General features: G+C 43.0%; 1 protein-coding gene across 1 annotated transcript in view; it reads left to right on the plus strand.

Annotated features, from left to right (window-relative positions):
* Positions 1-25,930, plus strand: part of Vps35 (Vacuolar protein sorting 35) — a 71,512-nt gene that overhangs the window by 2,107 nt on the left and 43,475 nt on the right. The window contains exons 4-9 of the mRNA XM_050194112.3: positions 7,869-8,054; positions 8,536-8,592; positions 8,696-8,912; positions 11,427-11,620; positions 15,637-15,733; positions 24,485-24,633. Coding sequence (XP_050050069.1) covers positions 7,869-8,054; positions 8,536-8,592; positions 8,696-8,912; positions 11,427-11,620; positions 15,637-15,733; positions 24,485-24,633 — 900 coding nt within the window. The remainder of the gene's footprint in view (positions 1-7,868; positions 8,055-8,535; positions 8,593-8,695; positions 8,913-11,426; positions 11,621-15,636; positions 15,734-24,484; positions 24,634-25,930) is intronic.

Here is a 25,930-nt window from a genome sequence, read left to right on the forward strand (position 1 = left end):
TCTTTGTTAGATTTGGAACTTCGTAAAATCGGGTTTTGTTAGATCGAGTTTACCTGTATTGGTATATTATTTGGGGTATGGTGTTGGTATAAAATGCTATGTAATACTTTCTGCTGGTCATATCGCAATAACCATCCACCATCTCAGTGCATAAGCTGCTTAAGTATCTGGCAATGTTTCATCCTCATTTTGTGCTTCTTTTGTACAACAAATTCTGTCAACTTGGAATTACCATGCTTGTATAAGGAGCAACTTGACATTGGATTGAATTCCTATATACAAACATATAGAACAGACTAGCAATGACTTTGAAGGTAAACGGCATAAAGGACGATGACGGACAGAAGAAATGAACACACACCACAAAGCACTGGATAACAACTGGAGGATTTATTGTGATTGCAATAATAAAAAGGAAAAACAACCAACATGTGACAGCAAGGAACATTGTTGCTTGATTAAACTAGCTTGAGGAAAGTTACTAAAAAAAAAAAAAGAAGAAATCTGCAGACTCCCCTGTGCTGATCTTTACGCACTGTCAAGGTAACTGATCTTTTTTAGTTAGAGCTAAGGATGGGGTGTGCACACAAGCATCACCTCTTTTATTAATCGTGTATGCTTCAGCGATCAGGCGACCATATGTGCTACGATAACATCCTGGCACCTTGCACTTTGCAAAGTCTGGAGCACAACTGCAGGCATTGCAGTGAAGAGCCGTGTTGCTGCTTTGGGTTTGGCAACACTTGTTGGCATGCTCACTGAGCTGCTGGTCAAGACAGCGACTGGTCTGACCAATGTAGATGTTTTTACAGGAGAGCAGGACTTCATAGACGACGTTGACTGTACACTTCACGAAGGGCTTTGTGTGCCTTGTGGTACACACAGCCTTTTTGGGCCCTGTTGTGTTGACGCGTCTACATAGTCAACTCAGCTTGTAGGGGGCTGAGAAAAAAACTTTGACTCCCACTCTATTGAAAATTTTCTCGTTCTTGTGGCAAAATGCTGTGTATGTACAGAAAAATGCTCGTCTGGGACCTTCTCTAAGTTTGCTGCATGTTGCTAGTCTACCGGAGAAGCTCAGTGAAAAGCTCTTTGGCTAGGAATTGGAAGTCAATTTTCTGGGTAACCTGTGTTCCACAGTCTTTCCACTTGAGCCTTGAAGCTGAACCCTACCTTGTGATGGCATGGCCAGGTGAGAGCTTTCTTGAGCATGGTGGTGCCAACAGCATGCTTGACAAGTTTTGAGTGGGAAGAGGAAAACGGGAGCAGGCCCTTTATGGTGCAGAGTGCATAATGCCAGCAAACGTGGTTGTCAAGTCTGGTTGTGCTCCAGACATTACAAAGTGCGAGTTGATAAGATGCTGTCGCAGAACATATACTTGCCTGTTGCTGAAGTGTATGTTATCAACAAAAGAATTGAGGCCTGTGTGAGCAGCCCATCCTTAGCTCTAACTAAAATATAGATCAGTTATGTTGCCAGTGTGTAAAAATCCACGCGAGGGTCTCTGCATATTTTTCTTTGTACCATTTCTTTTTCAATAACTTTCCTCCTGCTAGTTTTCTCATGTGACAATGTTTCTTGCCATCACATGTTTTTTTTGTTGCTTTTTATTATTGCTGTCATCACAATAAACCCTCCAGTTGTTAGTCTGCATTTCGTGGTGTTTGTTCATTTCTTCTGTATGTTGTCACTCTTTGCAATGTTTTACCTTCAAAGCCATGTGCAACTAACTAGCCCAGCGTTGCATGCTTCTGCAATATAGTAATGAATATAGGGGAAAATAATAATGGGGAGGCCCCGCCTGCACTGTAGCTAGTGGCATATACATGAATGTGACAAGTGGTGCATTGCATCGCATTTCCAGCCCATCACATTCATGTAAACGGCGGCAGTGTGCTAGGGAGGGGAATAGCATTGATGCGACAGGAGACTGTAGTTCGAGATAGTACAAGTCGTCTCGCATGGTGCATGTAAACGATGGTGTGTTACACTGAGAGAGACAGAGACAGCTGCTGCCATGCGCTCCTTTCCACTTGCCGGTGGAATGCAAATACCTGAAACAGGTTTCAGCTTGTTTCGGATGAGGGCGGATGTGCCACTTGTAAATGCTGTCACATGGCAATTATTGGGGTGCACTAAAGAAGGTGACACACTACTGTTGCATTCATGTAAACATAGCTACTGTCTTGCAGCATTGAGAGAACCTGAAAGATCCCATGGCTAATTGGAAATAGTGTATTAGATCAAAAATGGTATGGTGCACAAAACAAAGGTTTCAAGAGAGAAGGGCATTAAAACTTCGGACGTCATGGCCCTGTCTAATGATAACTTGATATGTAGTCATAGCTATTTCAATGCATACTCTTCTTTGCCTTTGTTTGAGAGGCTTGAAGTGACTGTAGTCTTGACTTTGTGCATACATTTTACTTTTCTAAGATAAAAAAGTCAAAGGAACCAGTACAAACACCCTGAATTATGCCCGGGTCATTGTGTTATTCCTGAAGTATACACTCAGAAAAGGGAACAGAAGTCTCCATGACTATACAGCTAGAGTTCATTAGCCATGCATGTGGTGTAATCAAGGTAAACAAAAAATTTTTATCGGTGGCATCTGAGAAAGGTTATACGGTTCTTAAATAGTAACTTTTTTTTAACTAAAATTTTATTAATGTGCCTATTATGTTTATATAAAAACATCTAGTTCACGGACCCTTGTTAAAACTATGAGAATTATGGGGCCCCATATTCATAATGTGCCCCAATGTATAACTATCCATGCAATAAAAACTTGCATGGATGAGAAGTGCAGTAAGCACAAGTAGACAGTTGCATTCTGTACACATTGTAGAGCGTGGATGCACAATGTTACGAAAGACTGCATGAAAGTGTAAAAACCAACCTGTGTTGCAACGCAAGAATACAGCATTTTAATGTGCAACGACACTGAGACAGTGTAGAAAAGTGCTTTTCTCATTGCAGTTTTATTGTTAGAACATAAAGTTTGCAGGAGTTAAGGGGTCCCTGAAAGGGATTGGACAGATTTTGTAGACACGTAGGGCACAGCTACAGTAAACCATTGGTGCCATAATTTAAGTGAAGCATCTCGTATTAAGAGAGCTACAGACGATTACAAGTTGCCCTCCTCCCTAGACATGCTTTTCCTCCTCAACACGTTCGCCGAGTGATCGGGGCTAACATCCACCTTCACTGGCTCTGCGTCATGATATGGCGTCATGTCGGCTAGTTCCGGTTGTCTTAGAGCCAGCACGCGAAGCCCCTTCAACCTCTCCGCTAGGCGCCTGGCCGTCAATCCCCCGCAAGAGCTATCCAAGCAGCGAGCGTTCTGTTGCAGCGCCGAGCGTGTACGGTATTCTGGCAAACGCAGGCGAGCTGGGCGTTTTGGCAGATGGGTGGAGGCATAAGCTAAAGCCCCTCTATTCTACTACCGCTGTGATGAAGGGCTTTAGCGTAAACATGAGCTGCCTGCACGGTGTAGTCACCTGGCCGCACAGAGCTTAACCAGCCAAAGACAGAGCTACTATTGCTGGAACCCAGTGTAAAACATTTTAAATATTTGCATAAAAATTTGCACCAGCAGCAAAGTAGAATACACTTGTTTACTGCTATGTTAGCTATGTGTTTGTCTGGTTGAGCTTTGTGCCACCAGGTAGCTACACCATGCAGGAAGTTCACGTTTGTGCCTCCACTCATTCAGTAAAACATCCAGTCTGCTTGTGCTTACCTGCATACTGGACATGCTAAAGCTCTCTATTATGGTAGTAATCTTCTAGTGTGAAGTGATCGCTGCCAACGCATAGATGCTGGCGCTGATTGGATACTGACAGTCCGATGCGCTGCAGCCACTCTGCTCATCTGCTGCCTTGCCGAAGGACACAATGTCGCAGCTTGACATAACGGTGATGGCTACATTTGCAGCCCACAATGCAACAAGGGCGAACCATAGTGCTCACCCACTGTGGTTGCTTAGTGGCTATGGTGTTGGGTTGCTGAACGCAGAATCGAATCCTGGCCATGAAATGCGAAAACACCCGTGTACATAGATTTAGGTGCACATTAAAAGAACCCCAGGTAGTCCAAATTTTCAGAGTCCTCCAATACGACGCGCCTCATAATCAAATTGTTTTGACATGTAAAACCTCATAATTCAATTTTTAAATTTGCATTCTCATGAAAATAAAGCTCAAGCTGACCGCACAGCTCGCGTCAACATTGAGCATGTTGGAACACAAGCAGACACTTGCTTTGTGCCAGAAGTGCTTGAGTGCTGTGATTAGTTGTTGTTTTGTATTCTCCTTCTGTAACTTCTTTTAATAAAAACAAAGGAACCAACATTCCAACTTTTACAGAGAACATTTGTTCACCATAAAGTTGTAAAAATTATCAATGATGTGACCTGGGTAGCCAATCGGATAGCTCGCCAAACTGATGTCAGTTGTGCCAAATGCCTCAATTGAGATGGGGCGATTGAAATGTCAGGGGAGCAGCGTTGCTGCGATCGGTAGCGATGCATATTTTTGAAACCCTATAATAAATAATCGTATCATAAGAAGCCAACAAACACGGACACCAAGGACAACATAGGGGAAATTACTTGTGCTTAATAAATGCAATGAAGAAATGATAAATTAATGGAAATTAAAGTGGATGAAAAAACAACTTGCCGCAGGTGGGAACCGAATCCACAACCTTCGCATTTCGCGTGCGATGCTCCACCAATTGAGCTACCGCGGCGTTGTTTTCCCGTCGACTTTCTTGGGTATTCATGTGTCCTAGTAGAACCCTGGGAGTGTTAGCCAGCGCCACCACTCGCAGACCGTGGCAGCGGACGTGGAACGTCCTTTTTGCCACAGGCGTCACGAGAACGTGATCTTCTTGGGTGAAGGTAACAGTCAATAAACCCACACATGCTACCTGAAGGCATCAGTGTTGCCAGATTTGAGACCCTCGTTATGTAATGAACGAGGGGAAAGGGGGTTAACCGAGGGGCCCAATTTTTATTAGTCATATCATAAGAAGCCAACAAACACTGACACCAAGGACAACATAGGGGAAATTACTTGTGCTTAATAAATGAAAATAAAGAAACGATAAATACTCCTTCACAGACCCTAGAGGCTGACTGGCGATCCCAAACACTTGTTCTCTTGCCCGGCAATAGCCGGGCAAGGGAACATTATCTTTATCTGCAACTTATCTTTGTCTTCTGCAACTTAATCTTCAACCCCACTCTTATACTCTCTCTGTTAAGGTACTCAATCATTAGTTGTAACTCGTCTGCAGTGTTGCTGAATAGAACAATGTCATCGGCACACCGAAGGTTGCTGAGATGTTCGCCGTCGATCTTTACTCCTAAGCCTTCCCAGTTTAATAGCTTGAATACTTCTTCCAAGCACGCAGTGAATAGCATTGAAGAGATTGTAGATCTTGTCTGACTCCTTCCTTTATAGGTATCTTCCTATTGTTCTTGTGTAGAATTAAGGTAGCTGTGGAATCACTGTAGATATTTTCCAAGATATTTATGTAAACGGTCTGTACTCCTTGATTATGTAATGCCTCTATGACTGCTGGTATCTCTACTAAGTCAAATGCCTTTTCGTAATCTATGAACGCCATATAGAAAGGCTGATTGTACTCTACGGATTTCTCGATTACCTGTTTAATGACATGGATGTGATCCATTGTAGAGTATCCCTTCCCGATGCCATGGAGCCTGTTCCCTTTGTTGACTAAAGTCCAGTGTTGCCCTTATTTTATTTTAAATTATCTTGGTGAATACTCTGTATAATACAGTACTGGGATAAACGAGAAGAAAGGGGGTTAACTGAGGGGCCCGATTTTTATTAGTCATATCATAAGAAGGCAACAAACACTGACACCAAGGACCGGTTGCCTTCACCCAAAAAAGATCACGTTCTTGTGACGCCTGCGGCAGAAAGGATGTACCACATTCACCGCCAAGGTCTGCGAGTGGTGGCGCTGGCTAACACTCCCAGGGTTCTACTAGGACACATAAATACCCAAGAAAGTGGACGGGGAAACAACGCTGCGGTAGCTCAATTGGTAGAGCATCGCATGCGAAATGCGAAGGTTGTGGGTTCGGTTCCCACCTGCAGCAAGTTGTTTTTTCATGCACTTTAATTTCCATTAATTTATCATTTCTTCATTGCATTTATTAAGCACAAGTAATTTCCCCTATGTTGTCCTTGGTGTCAGTGTTTGTTGGCTTCTTATGATATGACTAATAAAAATTGGGCCCCTCGGTTAACCCCCTTCTCGTTTATTACATAACGAGGGTCTCGAATCTGGCAACATTGATGCCTTCAGGTAGCATGTGTGGATTGACTGACCAGTTGCCTTCACCCAAAAAGATCACGTTCTCGTGACACCAAATTGCTTTAGTGTGATTCATATGTGTTGACCATATAACAACTCTGTTCTAATTCTCATCCAGTCTGATTCTTGTTCTTCGCAGTTTAAAACTGCCATTAATAACAGGGCTGACAGTTGACTACAGCGGATGAGAAGAATGATGCAGGATGATAAAAATTGCTGTTATGCCATATATTATGAAAAATGACCTTCCATGCTAGCTAGCTCTTAAACTGGTTTCCTCATTTTTCATTCAAAAAATAAAAATGGACTACTACTATTAGGAAGGTTAAAATTATCATAATTGGTCAGTTTATGAAACATACATAAAATATGTGGTTTCCAAGTCTCATTTCTGAAGTAGGTGTAGGTATCTGACTAGGATTTGAAGCATCTCATGTTTTCCTCTATATCTCCCCCTTTCACTCTCTTTGCCTTTTTATCCCCCTTAACCCTTCCCCCCGTGCAGGTTAGCCAACCGGAGTTACCTCTGGTTAACCTCCCTGCTTTTCTATGCATCATTTCTCTCTCTCTCTCTCTCTCTCTCTCTCTCTCTCTCTCTCTCTCTCTCTCTCCCTCGTTTTCCTTACAGAAAATTGGCTTTGATTAGAATCTGGGGCACCTGAAAAGTAGTGTATTCAGGGTGTCACTTGTGCTCTAATGAGTAGTGTTAAACCCTGAAGGGAATCCTGAAGGCATTGGAAATTGTGCAAATTAGCATGTTTATAGCACATGTTTATATAGCTGCCAAATAGCACACACAGCTGAAATCAATCCATGGTTACATGCACAAACATTTCATTTTCTATACCATTGCTTCAAAATGTGACCCAGCTTATTGACCTTTCTAATAGGAGGTCCCTTGGCATCCATAATCTATTGCCAGACTGTTGTGAGCTTGCATGAGCACCTGATGAAAGTAGAAGGCAGCAACACATGTGCTTTGCACTTGCTCACAGCTGTCTAAGCCTTGGTGTAAAGGACAAACCTTGGTGTAAAGCACAAAACTGTTCATATCAATCTGTTTCAGATGTGGCTGTGCTTTATTATTGTGAGAGCATGTGAACCCTAGAGGAAGCTTTTTTCAATATAAACTCCTGAGAAAGAAACATTTTCATCAAGGTTTTTGGTAAACTTTCTTAATGCACAAATTTTTAGAATAATTAGGTTTAGTCGATAGTGTCTTGTGTTATTATCTGTTATGGCTCTGTCTAATATTCTCCTTGAATTTCATTTCTTGCAATTTGTCTTAATCTACATTACATTGTTTAAATGCTGGTTTTATCTTAGTGTGGCTTTTCTTTTTTTTTGTGGTAAGGATGTGTTGCTAACATATACAGTTCACTGTGTGTTTGGATTTCCTAGTCTTGATATTCTGGTTTCAAATAGCTATTTCCCATCACCTGAATGTCTTGCTGTCCTTTAAGCATGTCCTTGCCTTTCACAGTATACTACAGCATGTGCTTTCTCTTGATAGATATCTTCTAATAACTGTTGGATTGGTTTATATGAAGTCAAATGAACACTCTAAAAAAGACATCCTTAAGGACCTTGTGGAAATGTGCCGTGGAGTGCAACACCCACTACGGGGGCTCTTTCTGCGCAATTATTTGCTGCAGTGCACACGCAATATTCTCCCTGACAATGAAGAGGATGCAGCCCTGTAAGTAGCTGTGGTGTCACATCAGTATCGGTCAAGATGGCTGTAATGACATATTTGTGTAGCATTATCTAAATTCTATGCTATTTAGCCAAACAAGGTACGGGAATATGCATCTAGTGTCCTAAGGAGTGGTCAGAAGTCTGTGAATTGCTTGTGGAATCAAATTCTAATGCTGTCGTATTTACCTGTGTGGCAGGGTGTAGATGACATCTATAGAGAGACATCAAACGCCACATGTCATTTTCAGTGCTCTTGCAGCACAGGTGTGGTTTATGCATTATTATAGCAGGTACTTGATTATGGTAACTAGGTAACTGCAGTAGAAACTGAATACCTTTCTGTGGAAAAAAAAAATGTGTAGTTTTAAATCAGTTAAGTAGGTGGCTATATAACTTTTTTCTTTTTCATCTGTTCATACTTATGTTGCACAGTATAAAAGTTCATTTAACTCCACTTCAGAGTACCTCTTGGTGTTTTCCAGGAATGATGCAAACCTGAATGCTGATGGAGGGAAAGTTGAACTGCTGATGTACACAAGGTAATCATCTAGTATGAGTTTGCAGTTTTAAATTTCCAACTGCAAGGGGAACTATTTCTGTAAGGCAGCTGCTCAAAGCAGTCTTGTTGCTGTTTTTTTCCAGAGACAGCGAAGTGAGTGGAACAGTGAAAGATTCTGTAGACTTCGTTCTTCTTAATTTTGGTGAAATGAACAAATTGTGGGTGCGGATGCAACACCAAGGCCATTCTCGGGATCGAGACCGCAGAGAAAAGGAACGCCAGGAGTTGCGTCTGCTGGTAGGAACCAATCTGGTGCGTCTCTCTCAGCTTGATGCTGTGGACATGGAACGTTACAAGAAGGTAGGCTGCTGTCCTAGTTATTTTCTGCATAAATGTGGACAGGTTTTCCTTGTGATGAATGAAAGGTGTGATGAGAAACACCAAATGGCGTCTGATGTTTTGTAGTCTACTGGCATTTTCAAACGCACAGAAAGTTTGCATAGCGTTCCATTATGCTTCTGTCGTCTTAATCAGAAGCAGCATGGTTATGACAGCTGCAAAGGACAGTGCTGAATTCAAGCACCAAATATCCTTCTAGTCAGCTTACAGAAAATATTCGTATGCTTACACCTTGTAATCCTTGCTTACTGCATCATAGGTAGTTGACTAATTTCGTCATTGGTCTTCAATGCCCCCCTATACCTTGGTATTTTAACATTTCAGCAAGAAGCACGACCTTATGTTTAATCTTCGAATGCTGTTTCAGTCTTGGTTTCATTTGATGCTTTCTGATGCAGTGGTGAACCTTCATAATATTTAATGTACCCAACTAGCCGTTAACTAGGGACTCAGATGTTTGCACACACATCTGTGGGATCCTTTTTCCTAAATAAAATATGATAATGATGATGATTGTCATGTAGTCAGCAGAATGAAGAATGGTAATATAAATTGCAATTAAAGAAAAGTAGATTTGCTGTAATAGTTGAGACAGCAGTGTTGAGACTGCTTCAAAGTCTTGGTGTTTAAGTGATATCACCTTAATGATGACCATAGCTGGGGTTTTCAGGACGTGTCCCAGTTTTGTACAGTGTCTCAATAATGTGGGGTACCATTGAACATCTACTAAGCACTATGCACTTGGTTTTCATCAACATTTCTGTCCCGAGTTGTCCTGAAATTATGTTGAGCAGCCTGCAATTTACAAGTCGTCCGAACTTTCCGTTAAATGCGTCGTTATTGAACACATACCTGCATTCGGTATGTCTTTTACCCATCGTGAATATCTTTGAATTGGCAAGCAGTAATATGTAGTGGTGCCCTAAAGCAAATAGCTTTATAGAATCTGAACCGTATGCGCTTGGAACACTGCAAGTATGTGCCTTCAAGCTATGTACACCCATGAGCAAAAATATATGGACCACAGGGTTGCGGAAAAGAACAGGATTTCTTTGTAATTAACACGTATAAACAGAAACTGATGAGCGCACTAGAAAATTCGTAATGCTAAGTTTGAACTGTAGTCTTTACTTTGAAGTTGCATTCACAGACAGAGGAGAAAATTAGTTTTGTTGCGCAATCCCTGGTCCGTATACTTTTGCTCACGGGTGTGGAGTGAGACAAATTGCTGGACCAAATTATCTTCAAATGCACTAGCATTTTCCCTGTCTGCCCTCTCTTTTCTATCTACAGCAGTTGGCTTCATGCATGAGGATGACCAGGAGTGAGTAGGTGTGAAGTAGATAGTTATAATCTACACAGGGCATCGCAACAATGATGCTTTCTGCAAGTAGTGTGGGTTGAAGCAGTTTACTTTAACAGGGATTTTTCCTAAACGTTAGCTGGTAAATTGAATCATTTTTGGAAGAGGAATATATTCTGGCAGCAATCCATTAGTTTAATTTTACATTGAAACTCCTACTTATCTTTGTGTGCTCTTCCCATCTTGTTCATTATTTTTTTGTGTTGCTGCAATGAAACTGTTCTCAACGCCTGTTGTGTGGTCTTGCTTACCTACCATATTTTCCGGTGTATAAGTCATGATTCTTTCCTGAATTTTTCGTCTGTGCATCTTATAGAAGGTGCAACTTATATACGTTTTATTTTTTCCTGAAAATAACTGCTGTCACAATTGGATTGGATGCTATGGCCACGCGAAGCGCACTGGGTTGACATCCTCTGGCAGTTGCTATGGGTTGTGTGCATGCTATGGAGGTACCGGGTTCTTCTCGTGATCGAGTTGCCGAGTGTGCTGCGAGAAGGACGGAGCAGCAATGTAAGCAGCAGCAGGCTGACTGCGAGTCGACCGACTATGAAGTCGTTGCATCTGCAGGTCGCACCGCTGCACAAACTATGCGGTTGCTAAAAGAGTACAAGCCCCCCTCTCTCCTGTACTACCTTCCTGCTTTTCTTCCTTGTGTGCGATACGGCTCACCGTTGCACGCTCTCACTCGCACATAGAACATACTGTGCGTATGGGCGATGTTATTGCCCCTGGACTTCATACAGAACGTCTCGGCGACCACGACGGCAGAAATGCGCCTGAAGTGTCCATATCATTGCTTGCGCATGACCCGTGTTCATGAAGTGAAATGTCACTATCTTTTTTAAATTGCTTACTGAATGAACAGGTGCATCTTATACACCGGTGCAGCTTGTATATGTTTTTTTTTTAACTGTTGTTTTGAGGGGTGTGTGACTTATACAAAGGTGCAACTTATAGACCGGAAAATACAGTGTGTTGTTTGCAGTGTGTCATCAAAATAAAGTCCAGTTGGCCTCCTGGCAGCAGCTGGCTGGGCTTAACTCTTTTGCGAAAGGTGTATGAGTGCTGTCATTTCATGTCACTTCTTTTCGGTGTGTGTATGTGATCAGGTGGTTTTGCCAGGCATTCTGGAGCAAGTAGTAAGCTGCAGGGATGCCATAGCCCAGGAGTACCTCATGGAGTGCATCATTCAAGTTTTTCCTGATGAATTTCACTTACAAACTCTGAGCTGCTTCCTGAAGGCCTGTGCAGAGCTCAGGCCGCAAGTAAATGTCAAGAACATCATCATCTCCCTTATTGACAGGTAACTGCCATTTGTCTTGTTTTTCACATCTTTTCTGTTAGACCTTAATTTTATTTGCCAAATGCATTTGGAAGGAAAATGAAATTCTGTTTAAAGAAATGCTGAAGTAAATGTGTGCTTTGCATTTTGTGCAGTCACCGAGCGACTTTTTTGTCTAATTGTTGAATCCAGCTATTGAACTTGGTGTCACCCAAGAAATACCCGAGACATTAAGTTCGTCCACCTTCAGTATCCTTAAAATACATTGCAATTGGCTTAGCAGCTGTGGTGTTGTGCTGTTGAATGCAAAGATGCAGATTCCATACCTACCAACTCTCCTGAAGATTTCATAACGTTTTCAAATTTGGGCTCGTTCTATGATTTCATTAATGTTGTGCCACACTTTATAAAAAATAAGTCTTATTTGTAAAAAAAATTTTAAAGGTGTGATAGATGGGCTGACACAAGATTGCAAAAAAAATGCATGGGAAAAAGGAATTATGTGGTACTTGCACTGCCTTCTTGAGGCAGTGCAAGACATATACTAATGGGGTACTTGCTTTGAGCAAGTTTATTAAGTATAGTTCCTGTAGCAGGTGAAATCGGCAACAGCAAATTCGCTGAAAATGTCAGTGCAATCTAAAGACAATGTGTTGTGGGTTAGTCTCTGCTGTTCCAAGTTTGCTGCTGTCTGTGTGCTGTGTCCGAAGTTAAATCAATAATAAAGCACACGTACGTATGCTAGAAGAGGTGTGTTCTCAGGCCAAATTTCTTAAGAATGTGTGCCATACACTTCTAAAATAAAATGAACCTAACATATTGCTTAAGCATGAGGCTTTTCAGCATGCCTACCCATGATACTGTGAAATACTGCACACCTTGATTGTAATGTTTCAGTCATGGTTGATCACACATAAAGTTGTTAGAGTTGGCAGGTTAGTGAGAACTTCTTTATTGATCATTTTATACCTTTATCGCTTAAACAAAGCATATCCTTCTTTCTCGTATGCTGGCACGTCTCGGCCATAGAAGGACTACATTGTGTACTTCACACCAAGGCAGTGGTGGTGCTATCCTGTACCTTGCAGTTTTGGACAGCTTGCAAACTATGATGGTAACATGAAAATTTACAGATAATCTGATGAGGTGACATGCAAGGAATTTGAGAACATAATGATGACTTCAAGAGAAGCATTGATGTTTCACACAACATTAAATATGTTCATGCACAATTGTAGACTATTTACTGTTGTCAAAAACTGGTGTGAGTAAAGCCACCTTTGGCTTCAATAGTTGACTTAATGTGGCTTTGAAAATGACTGCATGTTTGGCTGCGTGCCCGATGTTGACCATTTTGTGACATGTCACTCTTGCCACGTAGTGTACCCTTACATGGCAGATACATGTCACATGTTGTGTTAATAGGAGAGTACACTTCCCCAGCACAACTCGAAAGGGCAAGCACACAGATGGCTACCCATGCTGTAGCATTTTTCTTGAAACTTGAGCATTTTTCCTTGGCATCATCACTTGACCAGTTGATGTTTAACTCAGCGTCAAAGTTTTGGAAATTGTCATCGACACCATGCCATTGCTTGAGGGGACCAACGCTGGTGTGCAGGTGACATGTCGTCCCTTCAACTTTTGTTGTGGTTCCACAGGACCTTCAGCTGGTCAAAGAAACTGTTATGAGACAAACAGGACCAAGCCGTCAGAAAATTTGACTGAGCTGCATCATGGAAGTAACAAAATTCAAAGCAAGCCATCAATGTTGTGCGATATCTCAAGTGCTCTAACTTTGGTTTACCAGCTGCAGAAAGTTTGGGCATCCAGAAGTTCCTCTGTGCAACAGAATGCATTGAAGAACACTATGCCAAACTTCTCAAAGGACTGGGTCATTTGCTGGGCAAATACACAGTCCATTTGGACCCTGCAGATGGGCCATATTTTGCCTTAGCTAACAAGCAGGCAGGGCAGGGCCCCATGTAGTGCCACATGCATGTGCCTTGTATTGAAACAAGAGTCTGCTTCCACTGTGCACCTCAAAGGTCAAACACATGCACATTTGCACTTTGCAGCAATACTTTTCTATTCCCAGCCAGCAGTTTGGAGAGTCACACTTCCTCATGCTCTAAACATGCAACATATTTCTTCTGTAATAGCAGCCTTCAGCAAGCTTTTAATATTGGGTTTTCTTTAAGATCCTTTTTACTGACGCTGCAGAGATTGCAGTCTAGTGGATTTAAATGTTGGGAACTACGAGGCGGGTATGACGGGCCTGTAGAAGTTCACAGATGGCTGGCTACTCTTGGGTTTAGCCAGCTGTGTGGGAGAATGCAAAGCCATCACGTAGCACTGGTACCCAGTGTGCTTGTGTACAAAAAGCCTGACTATTGACCCTGCCCCTTGGCAATGGCTTGGCAGTGGTCTTCATTGACTTTCAAGTGTTCTCACTCATGATGTTGTGTACCTGCTGGACAAATTCACCTATCTGGATGACATCCTACTGCCGGCAGTGCTTCTTTCTCTCTGCTACAGATTGAATGTTGTTAGCAGTAATGCATTCTTTTCCGACCTTGAAAACAAAGAACACATGTGACAGGAGAAACGGCACTTAAAGGAGTGCGTACATGATGCTTTCAATTCTTAATTTTTTTCATTAAATGAAGGTTTTGAACCTTGAAATCCTAGAAAAAATACTGAAAAGCCTTGGAGCACCCTAAATATTTTAATACAATTGCTTTTCTACTATCAGTGTCTGTTTCATTTCCAGGAGGTTACTGTGTTGCGACAGCACGACACAGCAGGTCATCATGACGTTTTGACACTTGCTCCAGCTTGCTAAGTTGTCTGCTGTGCTGCTACAGAAGGCCTCACAATGAGTAGCAGCATAGAAGGCGACTGAGGGAGCCAGAACAAGTGCCAAGTACCTTCTCCCAAGTGACCACCTTCTGCATTATGAGGTCACAACACAATAACCTCCTGGAAATGAAACCGAAGCTGCCTGTAGAAAAGCAATTGTATTAAATTAATTAGGTTGGTCTGGGGCTTTCCAGTATTTCTTCCAGGATTTATCAGTATATAACACCAATTTAACACAAAATTAATGTAGTCAAAAATATGTAAGTACTTCTCTAACAGGACAACAGCTGTCGACACGCACAATTGTTGATGGGAAACTTTAATCTTTATTTGTGGTGAAGAGCTACATATATGCAGGTGTCACAAAGTTCAAACCAGCAAGAAATGTTTACAAATCGCACTCAAAATATGCCAACTCTTTTTTGGGCAAAGAAACGGAAGCTTTCTTAAAGCACTGTCCCTTTGCCCAAGTATAAACCAACCAGTCTATATTAATACTCTGCGATGGAGATTGTCACATTTAAGAATGTGGCAATCTCCAAGTTGTGGTGGCTTGCAGCGAGAGCAACTAGGACTGCATACGTTTATGTCCCTCTCCATTCCCTCCCATCAGAATGGAAGCAGCTACTTTTGAACAAACATCAATGACAGAAGAGTTGATGAAAACAAATTTCAGCACCTAGACAGATAATACAGGAGTGTTAATTACTTCTGTGGTGAGCCAAAGTTATGTTCTCTAATATCTTGCACATCTAGTATTTAGAGATGGGTGATGTTTCATTCAATGTCAGTGTTTTAAGAGTTCCTAAAGCGACATATTGATTGTGAATGCATATCAGTAATGAGCAGTGTGCATTCATGGATGTCAGCACTATGTAGCAGAGCCTTTTTTTTAGTCCTGAAGCACAGAAAATGCTTGTTGAAGAAAAAATAATTATATTTGAGACATGTATCCATCTCAAAGCCTTGAAACTTGAAGACTGTAATAAATTGAAATATTCTAAAGCTAACAGCTATGTATTTAAGAACCTACTAGATATTTCTGAAAACGTGTAACTAGTTATTGACTGGATCTAGCTACATCTGTATCTCAGCATATTGAAGAGACCTCTACTGTGAAGGTTGTTCTTAACTGTGGAGCATATCAGCTTTTCTTTTTTTTTTCTACCCACTAGACTAGCAGCCTATGCAATGAAAGAAGATGGACCAGGCATTCCAGGTGACATCAAATTATTTGACATCTTTTCTGACCAGATAGCACAAGTGATACAGGTTAGTGCTTTTGTTAAATGTGTTGCTTAATTTGTACCACTTAGTTGTCTTTGGTTTCAATGTTTAGCACTTATTAGGCTCTGTTTGTGGATGTTACTACTGTTTGTGTTCGGTTTGTTGATGTGTAGTGCTGGATATTGTTAATTAAGGAAAAGCACAGTCTATTCTGTTTCCTGGAGTAGGTGTGAACATGAAATGGCCTCATATGTCATATCTGTTCATTGCAGTCTTTCTCACTGGGAGATGGAACACTTACGTTACATTCATTGTATTCAGTTTTCTGCGATATTGATGTGCGGGCCTAAGCCTCAGACACACAATGAATCGCTTGTTTGATAAGGATGGAGGACATCGTTTGACACAACAGGGTGACAGCGCAGTTAAGAGGATAGCTAGCACTCATGAGGAACTGACAAGATTATGTGGCCTAAGTCATGCAGTGGCTACTAGAGCCTCTTGCGTAGGAAAGTTTGTCGGGCTGCATTAGCATTAAATGGTCACATATTGTAGGTCAGTATATACTGGGTGTTTCTTTTTCTTTTTTTGCTACGCCAAATTTTTAAGAATCACCTGCAACAAGTATTGCAGATAAGTCTCTACAGTTTAGTCACTTCGGAGAGGCTGGCACTACTCTTGTGAGCAATCACAACATTCACTACAGTAAATAAGCAAATTTCAATTAAAAGAAGTTATGGTTAAGTACATTAAGGCACCTGGTGTGATTGCAGATGGAAGTTGATCAATGCTGAATGCATGTCAGAGTGGAAGCTAAAAAAATTGAGACTAGTGCCAGTTGCTTGATTGTTTGCACTCATTGGTCGATGACATTAAGTTATCACAAGTTTTCTAATTTGGTGGCAGTGAAAGTCATGGGTGCACCACATGGTGGTCTAGTGGTAAAATTAAATCAGGTGTTCAGAGCTCTAAATATGGGCCCTAGTTCAGCCTGCAAGAATTTAGAAGCCTTTGTGAGTAATGAATAGCTTCTTCCGCAAGTGCAAGTGGACCTGGAAAAGCTCAGATGAGGAAACAAGAAGTAATTAATTTACGGGGTTTTACGGGCCAAAACCACGATCGGATCATGAGGCATGCCATAGTGATGGACTCTGGATAAATTTTCACCACCTGGGGTTCTTTCACGTGCACCTAAATATAAGTACATGGGTGTTTTTGTACTTTGCTGCCATCGAAATACGGTGGCTGTGGCTGGGATTTGATCCCACGACCTCGTGCTTGCGAGCGCAACACCAAAGCCACTATGCAACCACGGTGAGTGAAACAAGAAGTAGGTTTCATGCTCAGTACAACTAAAATCAAGAAATAGGTTTCACACTCATGAATGAGACCTTAACTAAGCTAATTTCAGCGCCCACAATTGAAGTTTGAGGTAAGCCATTAAGACAGCAAAAAAGGCAAGCTCTCCCAAGTAACAAAGGAACTAATAAGGGAACTACAGAGCATGAGAGTGTATAATTCAGAGATAAGATTGAACTGGCTGATTATTGAAGCTGATAAACAGGAAAAAGTGACATTCAAAATTATAACATTGGAAAGGTTGAGGAAGCAGTAAAGAAGGGGGACAACATGAAATCTGTAAGAAGGAAACATTGCATTGGAAGAGTCAAGGTGTATGCCAGCAAAGATAAGCAGGGCAATGTCATCAGTAATTCTGACGATATAATAAAGCCAGCAGAGGAAATTCTATATGTGCTAGTACCCAACTTACCATGTAACTGTGATTGAACGTTGTGATGAAGAGGGAACAAGTTCTACATGTAGCTAGAGATGAGGTTAGAAGGGCTTTGAAGAAGAAGGAATTACGGTTGATTAAAAGATAGAGGGCATACTGCACTTTAAAAGCTTGGGACCCTTTATATGCAATGACTCATGACTTCAAGTGTACTACAAACTCGGAAGAATGCCATCATATTGCCACATCCAGTATGCAGCACGTAGAGGAAGATTAAAATCTCGCACATTGCAGAAGAGAAGAGGTCCCTGCGCGATCGCTTTTCAGTTGGCCTGCAATTAAAGTGTCCTGCCCTTTTTTATCAGTTCCTGCTGCTTGTGAATCGTAACACTGGTGGAGGCGCTGGGTAAATGTTTGGGTAAAGGGAAAATCAGACATCCACCCGTTTGGGACGCCTGTCAACAGCCCCACATAAAGCCCAGGACATTTTCCGCATGTCGAAACACCCGTTCACCGCTCCAGCCGTCGCCTACTAGGCCTAAGCCCAGAATTTGGTCTCCTACCAGGAAGTCTGCCTGTTACCATGAGTGCCCAAGCCATGGCAGACCCAGGCCCTGCACAGGTGACTCTTGACTCCTCGATATCCCGTGAGCTTCCACGGCAATGCCTACTAGGATGCAGAAGACTGGCTCAAGGAATACGAGCGCATAGCCAAGTATAATGAGTGGCATGCTGGACAGAAGCTATCCCATGTGTATTTCTCTCTTGAAGACGGAGCCCGCACGTGGTTCGTAAATTGCGAGGTAATGTGGCCAAACTGGGATGAGTTTCGCCGCCAGTTTCTCCATACGTTCGGGAGCACTGAAAGGCGAGACGATGCGCAGCGTCTTCTCAAATCACAGATTCAAAAGCTGAATGAAACTGTTGCCATGTTTGCTGAGAACATGGCTCGTCTTTGTCGTTGTGCAGACCCCGATATGTCCGAGGCAAAAAAACACAGCCACCTCATGCGCGGCGTAAAGGAGCAGCTGTTTGCCGATCTTGTGCAGAACCCGCCGACGAGCGTCGATGAATTTATTAAAGAATCGACGGCCATAGAGCGCGCACTACACCTACGCTGCCACCAGTATGATCACCTGACTGTCATCAACATACCAAAAGTTATACTAACCTTTTATGGGGACGAAAGTGCAGAACTACAAAGCAAGTCCTTGTGCATTGTAGACGTCATGACCGTACCACCATTATTTTGCCGTCTTGTTTCCGTCAGGTGCGACACAGAGTACGATGGGGAAGGTATTGCCCAGCAGATAATTATGCTTTTGCTCACTCAAGGTATTGCCACAACCAGAAGTCACGTCAAAGTAATGCATGGGCAAACAGAACTACTGCTGACAAACTTCAGCAAGCAACGACGACACATTGCAAAAGGCGCAGCAGTTGCTTACCTTGACGAGGTTGCGGAATGCGGCGAATGCTTTGCATTACAACAAGGAGAGCAAGACGCTTCGGCACCGTTACCTGTTCTTGACGTGAGCGCGAGCTTATCACCAGCGGAAAGGCAGCGCCTTGTGAACCTGCTTCACCAGTTTCGCGATTGCTTTTCGTTGACATCCAGAGTTGGTCAGATGCCACTGATGAAGCACCGGATTATCACGGAGAAAGCGAGACCAATCCGACAAAACCTGTACCGTGTAGCACCAAAAGAACGCTAAGTGATCTGAGAGCAAGTGAAGAAAATGCTCGACGATGATGTTATCCAACCATTGAAAAGCCCGTGGGCATCGCCGGTAGTGATGGTCAAAAAGAAAGGCGGCAGTCTACGTTTTTGTGGCAACTACCGTAAGCTGAACCAGGTGACAAAGAAAGACGTAGACCCATTACCGCGTATCGACGATTCTCTCGACAGGCTGAGGCACGCCCGCTGCTTCTCGTCGATGGACCTCAAAAGTGGCTATTGGCAAATCGAGGTTGACGAGAGAGACAGAGAAAAGACTGCTTTCATAACGCCTGATGGGCTTTACGAATTCAAGGTTCTGCGTTTCAGTTTATGCTCAGCTCCAGCAAATTTTCAGCAACTCATGGATATTGTTTTGTCAGGCCTGAAGTGACAGACATGCCTAGTATACCTCGACGACATCATAGTTTTTTCGGAAACGTTCGAGGAACACCTGAGAAGACGGCTGCTGGTGGTTCTACAAACGATCCGGTCCGCCGGCTTAACACTGAAAGCAGAAAAGTGTCACTTTGGTTTTGAGAAACTCCAGTTCTTGGATCATATTGCGAGTCATCAAGGCATCCGCCCTGACCCCGACAAGATCGCGGCCATCACAAAGTTTCCAACGCCAATGGATAAGAAGGCAGTGAGGCATTTCCTAGGTCTCTGCTTGTATTACCGGAGATTTATAGCTAATTTTTCACATATAGCTTCACAGTTAACGCGCCTTACAAGAGAAGATGTTGCCTTCATATGGGGCAAAGATGAACAAGCGGCGTTTAATGATCTCCGACAGCGCCTGCAAACACCTCTTGTACTGGCTCACTTTGATGTGGACGCTCCTACCATTATTCATATGGACGCTAGCAACGTAGGTCTAGGCGCTGTGCTCGTGCAGTGGCAAGACTCAGCCGAGAGAGTCATTGCATACTCAAACAGGACGCTCTCACATGCTGAGTCTGATTACTCAACCACAGAAAAGGAATGCCTTGTGGTGGTATGGGCAGTTATGCAGTTTCGCCCGTATCTCTATGGCTGTTCCTTTAGTGTTGTCAGCGATCATCACTCACTTTGCTGGCTGACGAACTTGAAGGATTCGTCCGGTCGACTAGCGCGTTGGAGTCTAAGGCTTCAAGGATTTGATATGACAGTGGTGTATAAGTCCGGACAAAAGCACTCAAGGTAACCAATTGAGCAGGAAGCACCGGATTGATGCCTGATGATATCCTGATAGGATGATCCTGATTGATATCCCTGATAGTGCTCACCCTGTTCTCCGTTCCTATTCATTACCTCTTCCACCTTCCTTTTTTCTCGTTCTGAGCTGCGCTACAAGCCTAGAAAAGTCATTACATACCAACTTGCCCAAACTGCCACGCTTTCGACAGAAGATCATGAAGACATGGCTTTTATAGGTGTTCTAGACACGGCCATGATTGCTCGTCAGCAGCGGGAAGACAGTGAACTGATTCCGCTTATTAAATTTTAGAAGGCCAGATTACAAGCTCGGCCAAAACGTTTGCAAGAAGATTGCCATCATTCTGCTTCCTTAATGATGTTCTTTACAAGAACTTCTCTGCAAGCGGAAGCAGCCGCCTATTTGTCCTCCCAAAGTGCCCCCGTCATGGAGGTCTTGCAAGCCTGCCACGATGAACCGACATCTGACCACCTCGACTACACGCGAACACTGCCCCAAGTCAAAGAGAAATATTACTGGCCAAGGATTGCCACCTTTGTGAAACATTACGTACGCACGTGCCTCAATTGTCAGCGATGCAAACCACCATATATGAAACCAGCTGGGCTACTATAACCACTCCAAGTGCCCACGACCCCATTTGACCAAATCGGATGGACCTTCTCAGATCATTCCAGACTTCCAATACTGACAATAAGTAGGTAATAGTTGCCACTGATTACCTGACATGCTATGCAGAAACAAAGGCCCTTCTGAGTGGCACCGCAGTCGAAGCAGCGCGATTCTTTATTGAAAACGTGGTTCTGAGGCAAGGTGCACCAGTGGGGATAATAACGGACAGAGAGACTGCCTTTACGGCTACACTTCTAAAGACAGTGCTTCGCCTCAGTGGCACCGCTCACCGAAAGACCACAGCTCATCACCCGCAAAGAAACGGCCTTACAGAACGCTTGAACAAGACTATCGCCAACATGCTGAGTATGTACGTAGACGTGGAGCAAAAAAATTGGGATGACATTCTACCGTACATCACATTCGGTTACAACACTGCTCAACAGGAAACAATGTGAAAGACACCATTTAGCCTTCTTCATGGCCGTGAAGTGACGATGATGCTCGGTGCGATGTTGCCACATGACTGAGGTGATACAGGCACAGACGCTGAAGCTTTCGCTCAATGTGCTGAAGAAGCGAGACAACTCGCCCGACAACAGGACTACGACACTCGACGCTGCAATCTATGACGCCACTACATCAGGTATCAGCTAGGTGACAAAATGTGGGTTTGGAGTCCCACCCGTCAGTGAGGGCTTTCTGAAAAGCTACTCAGGCGGTACTTTGGTTTGTACAAGGTTTTACCGTGCCTCAGCGACCTGAACTATGAGGTTATCCCTGACAGTCCTGCTTCCTCCAGGGCGAGGCAGCGTCCACCAGAAGTTGTGCACATTGTGCACATGAAACCCTATTGTTCGGAATGAAGTGCCCACACCTCGTATGACAAATCTTCCTGCCGCTAGGTGAGCATCGCGGCGATGCTCTCTCTGGAGGGAGGCAAATGCCACATCCAGTACGCGGTATGTAGAGGAAGACGAAGATCTCGCGCATTGTGGAAGAGAAGAAGAGGTCCCTGCACAATCGTTTTTCAGTTGGCCTGCAATTAAAGTGTCCTGCCCTTTTTTATCAGTTCTTGCTGCTTGTGAATCGTGACAATATTGTCATGTTGTAGTGACTATGAAGAAAACAGTCGGAAAACTGTACGACGAAACTAACTTTTTATTCGGTGAACCTGTGCCCACAAAAGCAACTTAACCTCAACGCACAACTATAGTGGCGAACACAGTCGGCAATCGTTGAAAATCTGATCTGCAGGTCAAGCACATCAACTTTTATACTCGAGTCATCTAATGTTCCAGAGTAATTTCTGGTGCCTGTGTGTATCCTAGAAAGTACTGCATAATTCGCATCGCACATACAATCAGATTATACGAGGTTCGGTGACAACAGACAGCTGATAGAACCATAGATAACATTCAAGAAACTTCCGATACATGGGGGCGTGCCCTGTGCTGAGTGATAACATTTGTTAGACGGTGAAAAGCGGTCAGCTGAGAAAGATAAACAAGTACATGTGTCAATAACTCATCCTTAAAAAGCATCATCCCGATGCTACAAACATGAAAGTGAAAACAAAACCACGCATAATAAGCAGCAAAAAGTCCGTAAGTTTGTCAGCGGGTATAGAAAGCCATACGACGCACCACATGGACGACTTCAGGTCATACGCGGTGCTGCTGTGATTGCAAAATGCTGTCTGGCACGACCTGATAGTCCAGTGTGCGAATACATCGGCTGATATTGTAGGGCCCGAAATAGCGTCATAACAGTTTCTCTCGAAGTCGTCGGCGTATTGGAGTCTGACCCAAACGCGGTCGCCGGGCTGGTATTCCATATGACATTGTCGAAGATGTAGTGCCGGCAGTTGGTCCTCTGCTGGTTCTTGATGCGCAGGCGGGCGAGCTGATGGGCTCCTTTGGCGTGCTGGAGATAGGCGATGACGTCAAGATTTTCTTTGTCGGTGACTTGCGGCAGCATGGCATCGAGAGTTGTCACTGGGTTTCTTCCGTAAACCAGCTTGAACGGTGTGATCTGCGTTGTTTCTTGCACCGCCGTGTTGTAAGCGAAGGTTACATATGGCAGGACGGCATCCCACGTCTTGTGCTCGATGTTGACGTACCTTGCAAACATGTCGGCGAGGGTCTTGTTCAGCTGCTCCGTAAGACCATTCACCTGCGAGTTGTAGGCAGTTGTCCTCCTGTGGCTTGTCTGGCTCTACTGCAGTATAGCTTGAGTAAGCTCACCTGTAAAAGCCGTTCTCTGTCAGTAATGAGGACTTCTGGTGCACCATGTTGTAGCAGGATGTTCTTGACGAAAAATTTGGCTACTTCCGCTGCACTACCTTTGGGCAGGGCTTTTGTTTCGGTGTAGTGGGTAAGGTAGTCAGTGGCCATGACGATCCACTTGTTTCCAGATGTTCACGTCGGAAAGGGTTCCAACAAATCCGTCCTGATCTGCCGAAACGTTCGGCAGGAGGCTCGATCGGCTGTAGTAAACCCGCTGGCCTTGTCAGTGGTGTCTTGCGTCGCTGGCAGTCATGGCATGTCTTGATGTAGTGGGTGATGTCGGCGGTCAGGCGTGGCCACTAGTACTTCTCTTGTATCCTCGATAGCGTCCGGGAGAATCTGAGGTGCCCAGCGGTTGGATTGTCATGTGAGGCGTGCAGTACTTCTGGATGCAGTGCTGAGGGAACAAGAAGGTAGTTGGCATGGACTGGTGAGTTATTATGAGGATGTCGTTCTGCAGAGAAAATGAAGACAATCCTCGCCTAAATGCCCTAGGGACAACAAGTACACGTGTCAATATTAATCCATAATAAGGGAGACGTTGAAGAGTTGATGTGTCAATAATAATCCATAATAAGGGAGGTGTTGAAGAGTTTCAAAATATAGGCCTATTAGCTTCCTTACTGGCACATGTGCACCTCTGTTAGTTGGCTTAGAACCACTTTTAACAATAGACAACCCCTCAGCCTATATAGCAAGATTTGCTTTTTCAGATTTACTTTATTCTGCATTGAGAGATACGAGGTGAAAAAAGTCAACCCAGACGTTGGATTGGGGGGATACCATGCCCCTTTTTGACGTACAAGGGACAGCGGCAGCAAAACAGATAATACTACATCTTGATTACAGCAAAGAAATGCAGGAACACATTGAACTATTGACAATACTACATATATACAAATGACTAGCTCTTACTTGTTGAACATGATTATAAAAAATAACAAATTTATCACATGCATGATGAAATGAATTACTGTGGCACTGGTGTCACCATGAGTGGGGCCTGAGTGAATTGGACAGTGTTGCAAAAGCTTTGCATTTACTTAGCTTTTTTTTTCCAAAGCTTTTGGTTGTGCACACCCTTGGCACTTGTCTGTATCAATGCTTGTAAAGTTTGACTAAACCCTTGATGGTTGCAGGATTGGTTCTAAAGGTCTTGTGTATAAAAACAACTCACAAAATGTATAGAAATACTGCATATGATATCTACAGAAATGCTGCGCATAATTTCTCCTTTTTTTTGAAGATGAGGCAGGACATGCCAACAGAAGACATCGTGTCATTGCAAGTTTCCTTAATTCACCTGGCTTTGAAATGCTACCGAGAAAGAGTTGACTATGTCGACAAAGTGCTTCAGACAACTGAGGAAATCTTCATCAAGCTTGGCATAACTAGGTATGAAACAGTGTTTACTCTTCTCTTGAGCAGCAAAAAGAGCTGCAGTATGTGAAATGACATATCAAAAATAACTTGAAAATATTGCTGAAAAAAAGAATGTGCACTTACAAATTGGAGATGAACTCGGTGTATTGAACATGGTGTCATTGTAGGCAGTCTTGCATAAGAAAGAATATGTTGCTGTTTAAATCATCTATCTAGCTAGCAGTAAAGTTTGACATTGAAGATAAATATGGTAGCTTTGTTATAAATATGTAGAGTGTTTCCGTAATCAAGCTTAAAAAATTGTGCTTGCTCGAAAGAATTCATGCAGCACATTGCAGTAAGAAATTATAATGGTTATTGTTTACTGCACATGACTACAGCTGCATGAGCACCATGGGGACAAGAAATGAATGGTTAGGCTGTGCCTGCCTGATGCATGTGTAAACAAGCTTCTAATGCCAATGGTTATTTTATTTTTGACTTTGTCTAGTGCTTGGAAAAAAATGCCTGAACAGTTTTTGGCACTAGCTCATCTTTTCATCTATCCTCTACAACCTTCTAATTTTTTGAAAGATTTGTTAAACTGTGCCCAACTGTTTTCAAAATTTAATTGCTTAGCAAATTTAATATCCTTCTTACATGACATGGCTTTCAAGAACACAACATAGGCTTCATTGTGTCAGAGTCATTTGTTATACTTAGATGGATATCATGTTTGAACAAAGCATGATCAAAAAAGAAATAGACACATTGCTGTACTACATTTAAGAATAATTTGACTCGGGAGTGAAAGCTATGAAGTTCTGGCACTTGAGACTCGGCAGGTGATGATATGACGCAAATGGACACAATGCAAGGTGGATTGCATTTAGGTGATGATGCTGCTGATTGGCTTATGCCAACTGTAGCTTCAATTGCAGGGCCACATTACTGCAAAACAATGCAACCATCCAGTGAATGTTCTTTTTAAATGAAAAGACCACAGTAAATTGGACATGCAGCAGATTTAGCTCAAGATGTGTTAACTGTTTTACCAGAAGAGCTGAATGGCATGCTCCTCATCCATCTAGATAAGGATTGGTATGCAAATGCAAGATTTTATGCAGTGAATAAAGAACAGTGGCTGTCAGTAGCCACTTTTCGCAGAATTCAGCTTTGGCATGTCTGGCATTTGCATAAGTATGTGGCAGCGTCAACATACAAAGTGCAGGCAGCATGTGTAGTCACTTTTGCATTGACACATCTATAAACGCATGCATGCAAGAACATTCTTACATTGTGCTGGATTCATTGTGTAATAAAGTCAGTT

The sequence above is a fragment of the Dermacentor andersoni genome, chromosome 1 (genome assembly GCF_023375885.2).
Source record: "Dermacentor andersoni chromosome 1, qqDerAnde1_hic_scaffold, whole genome shotgun sequence".
In the NCBI taxonomy this organism is placed as follows: domain Eukaryota; kingdom Metazoa; phylum Arthropoda; class Arachnida; order Ixodida; family Ixodidae; genus Dermacentor; species Dermacentor andersoni.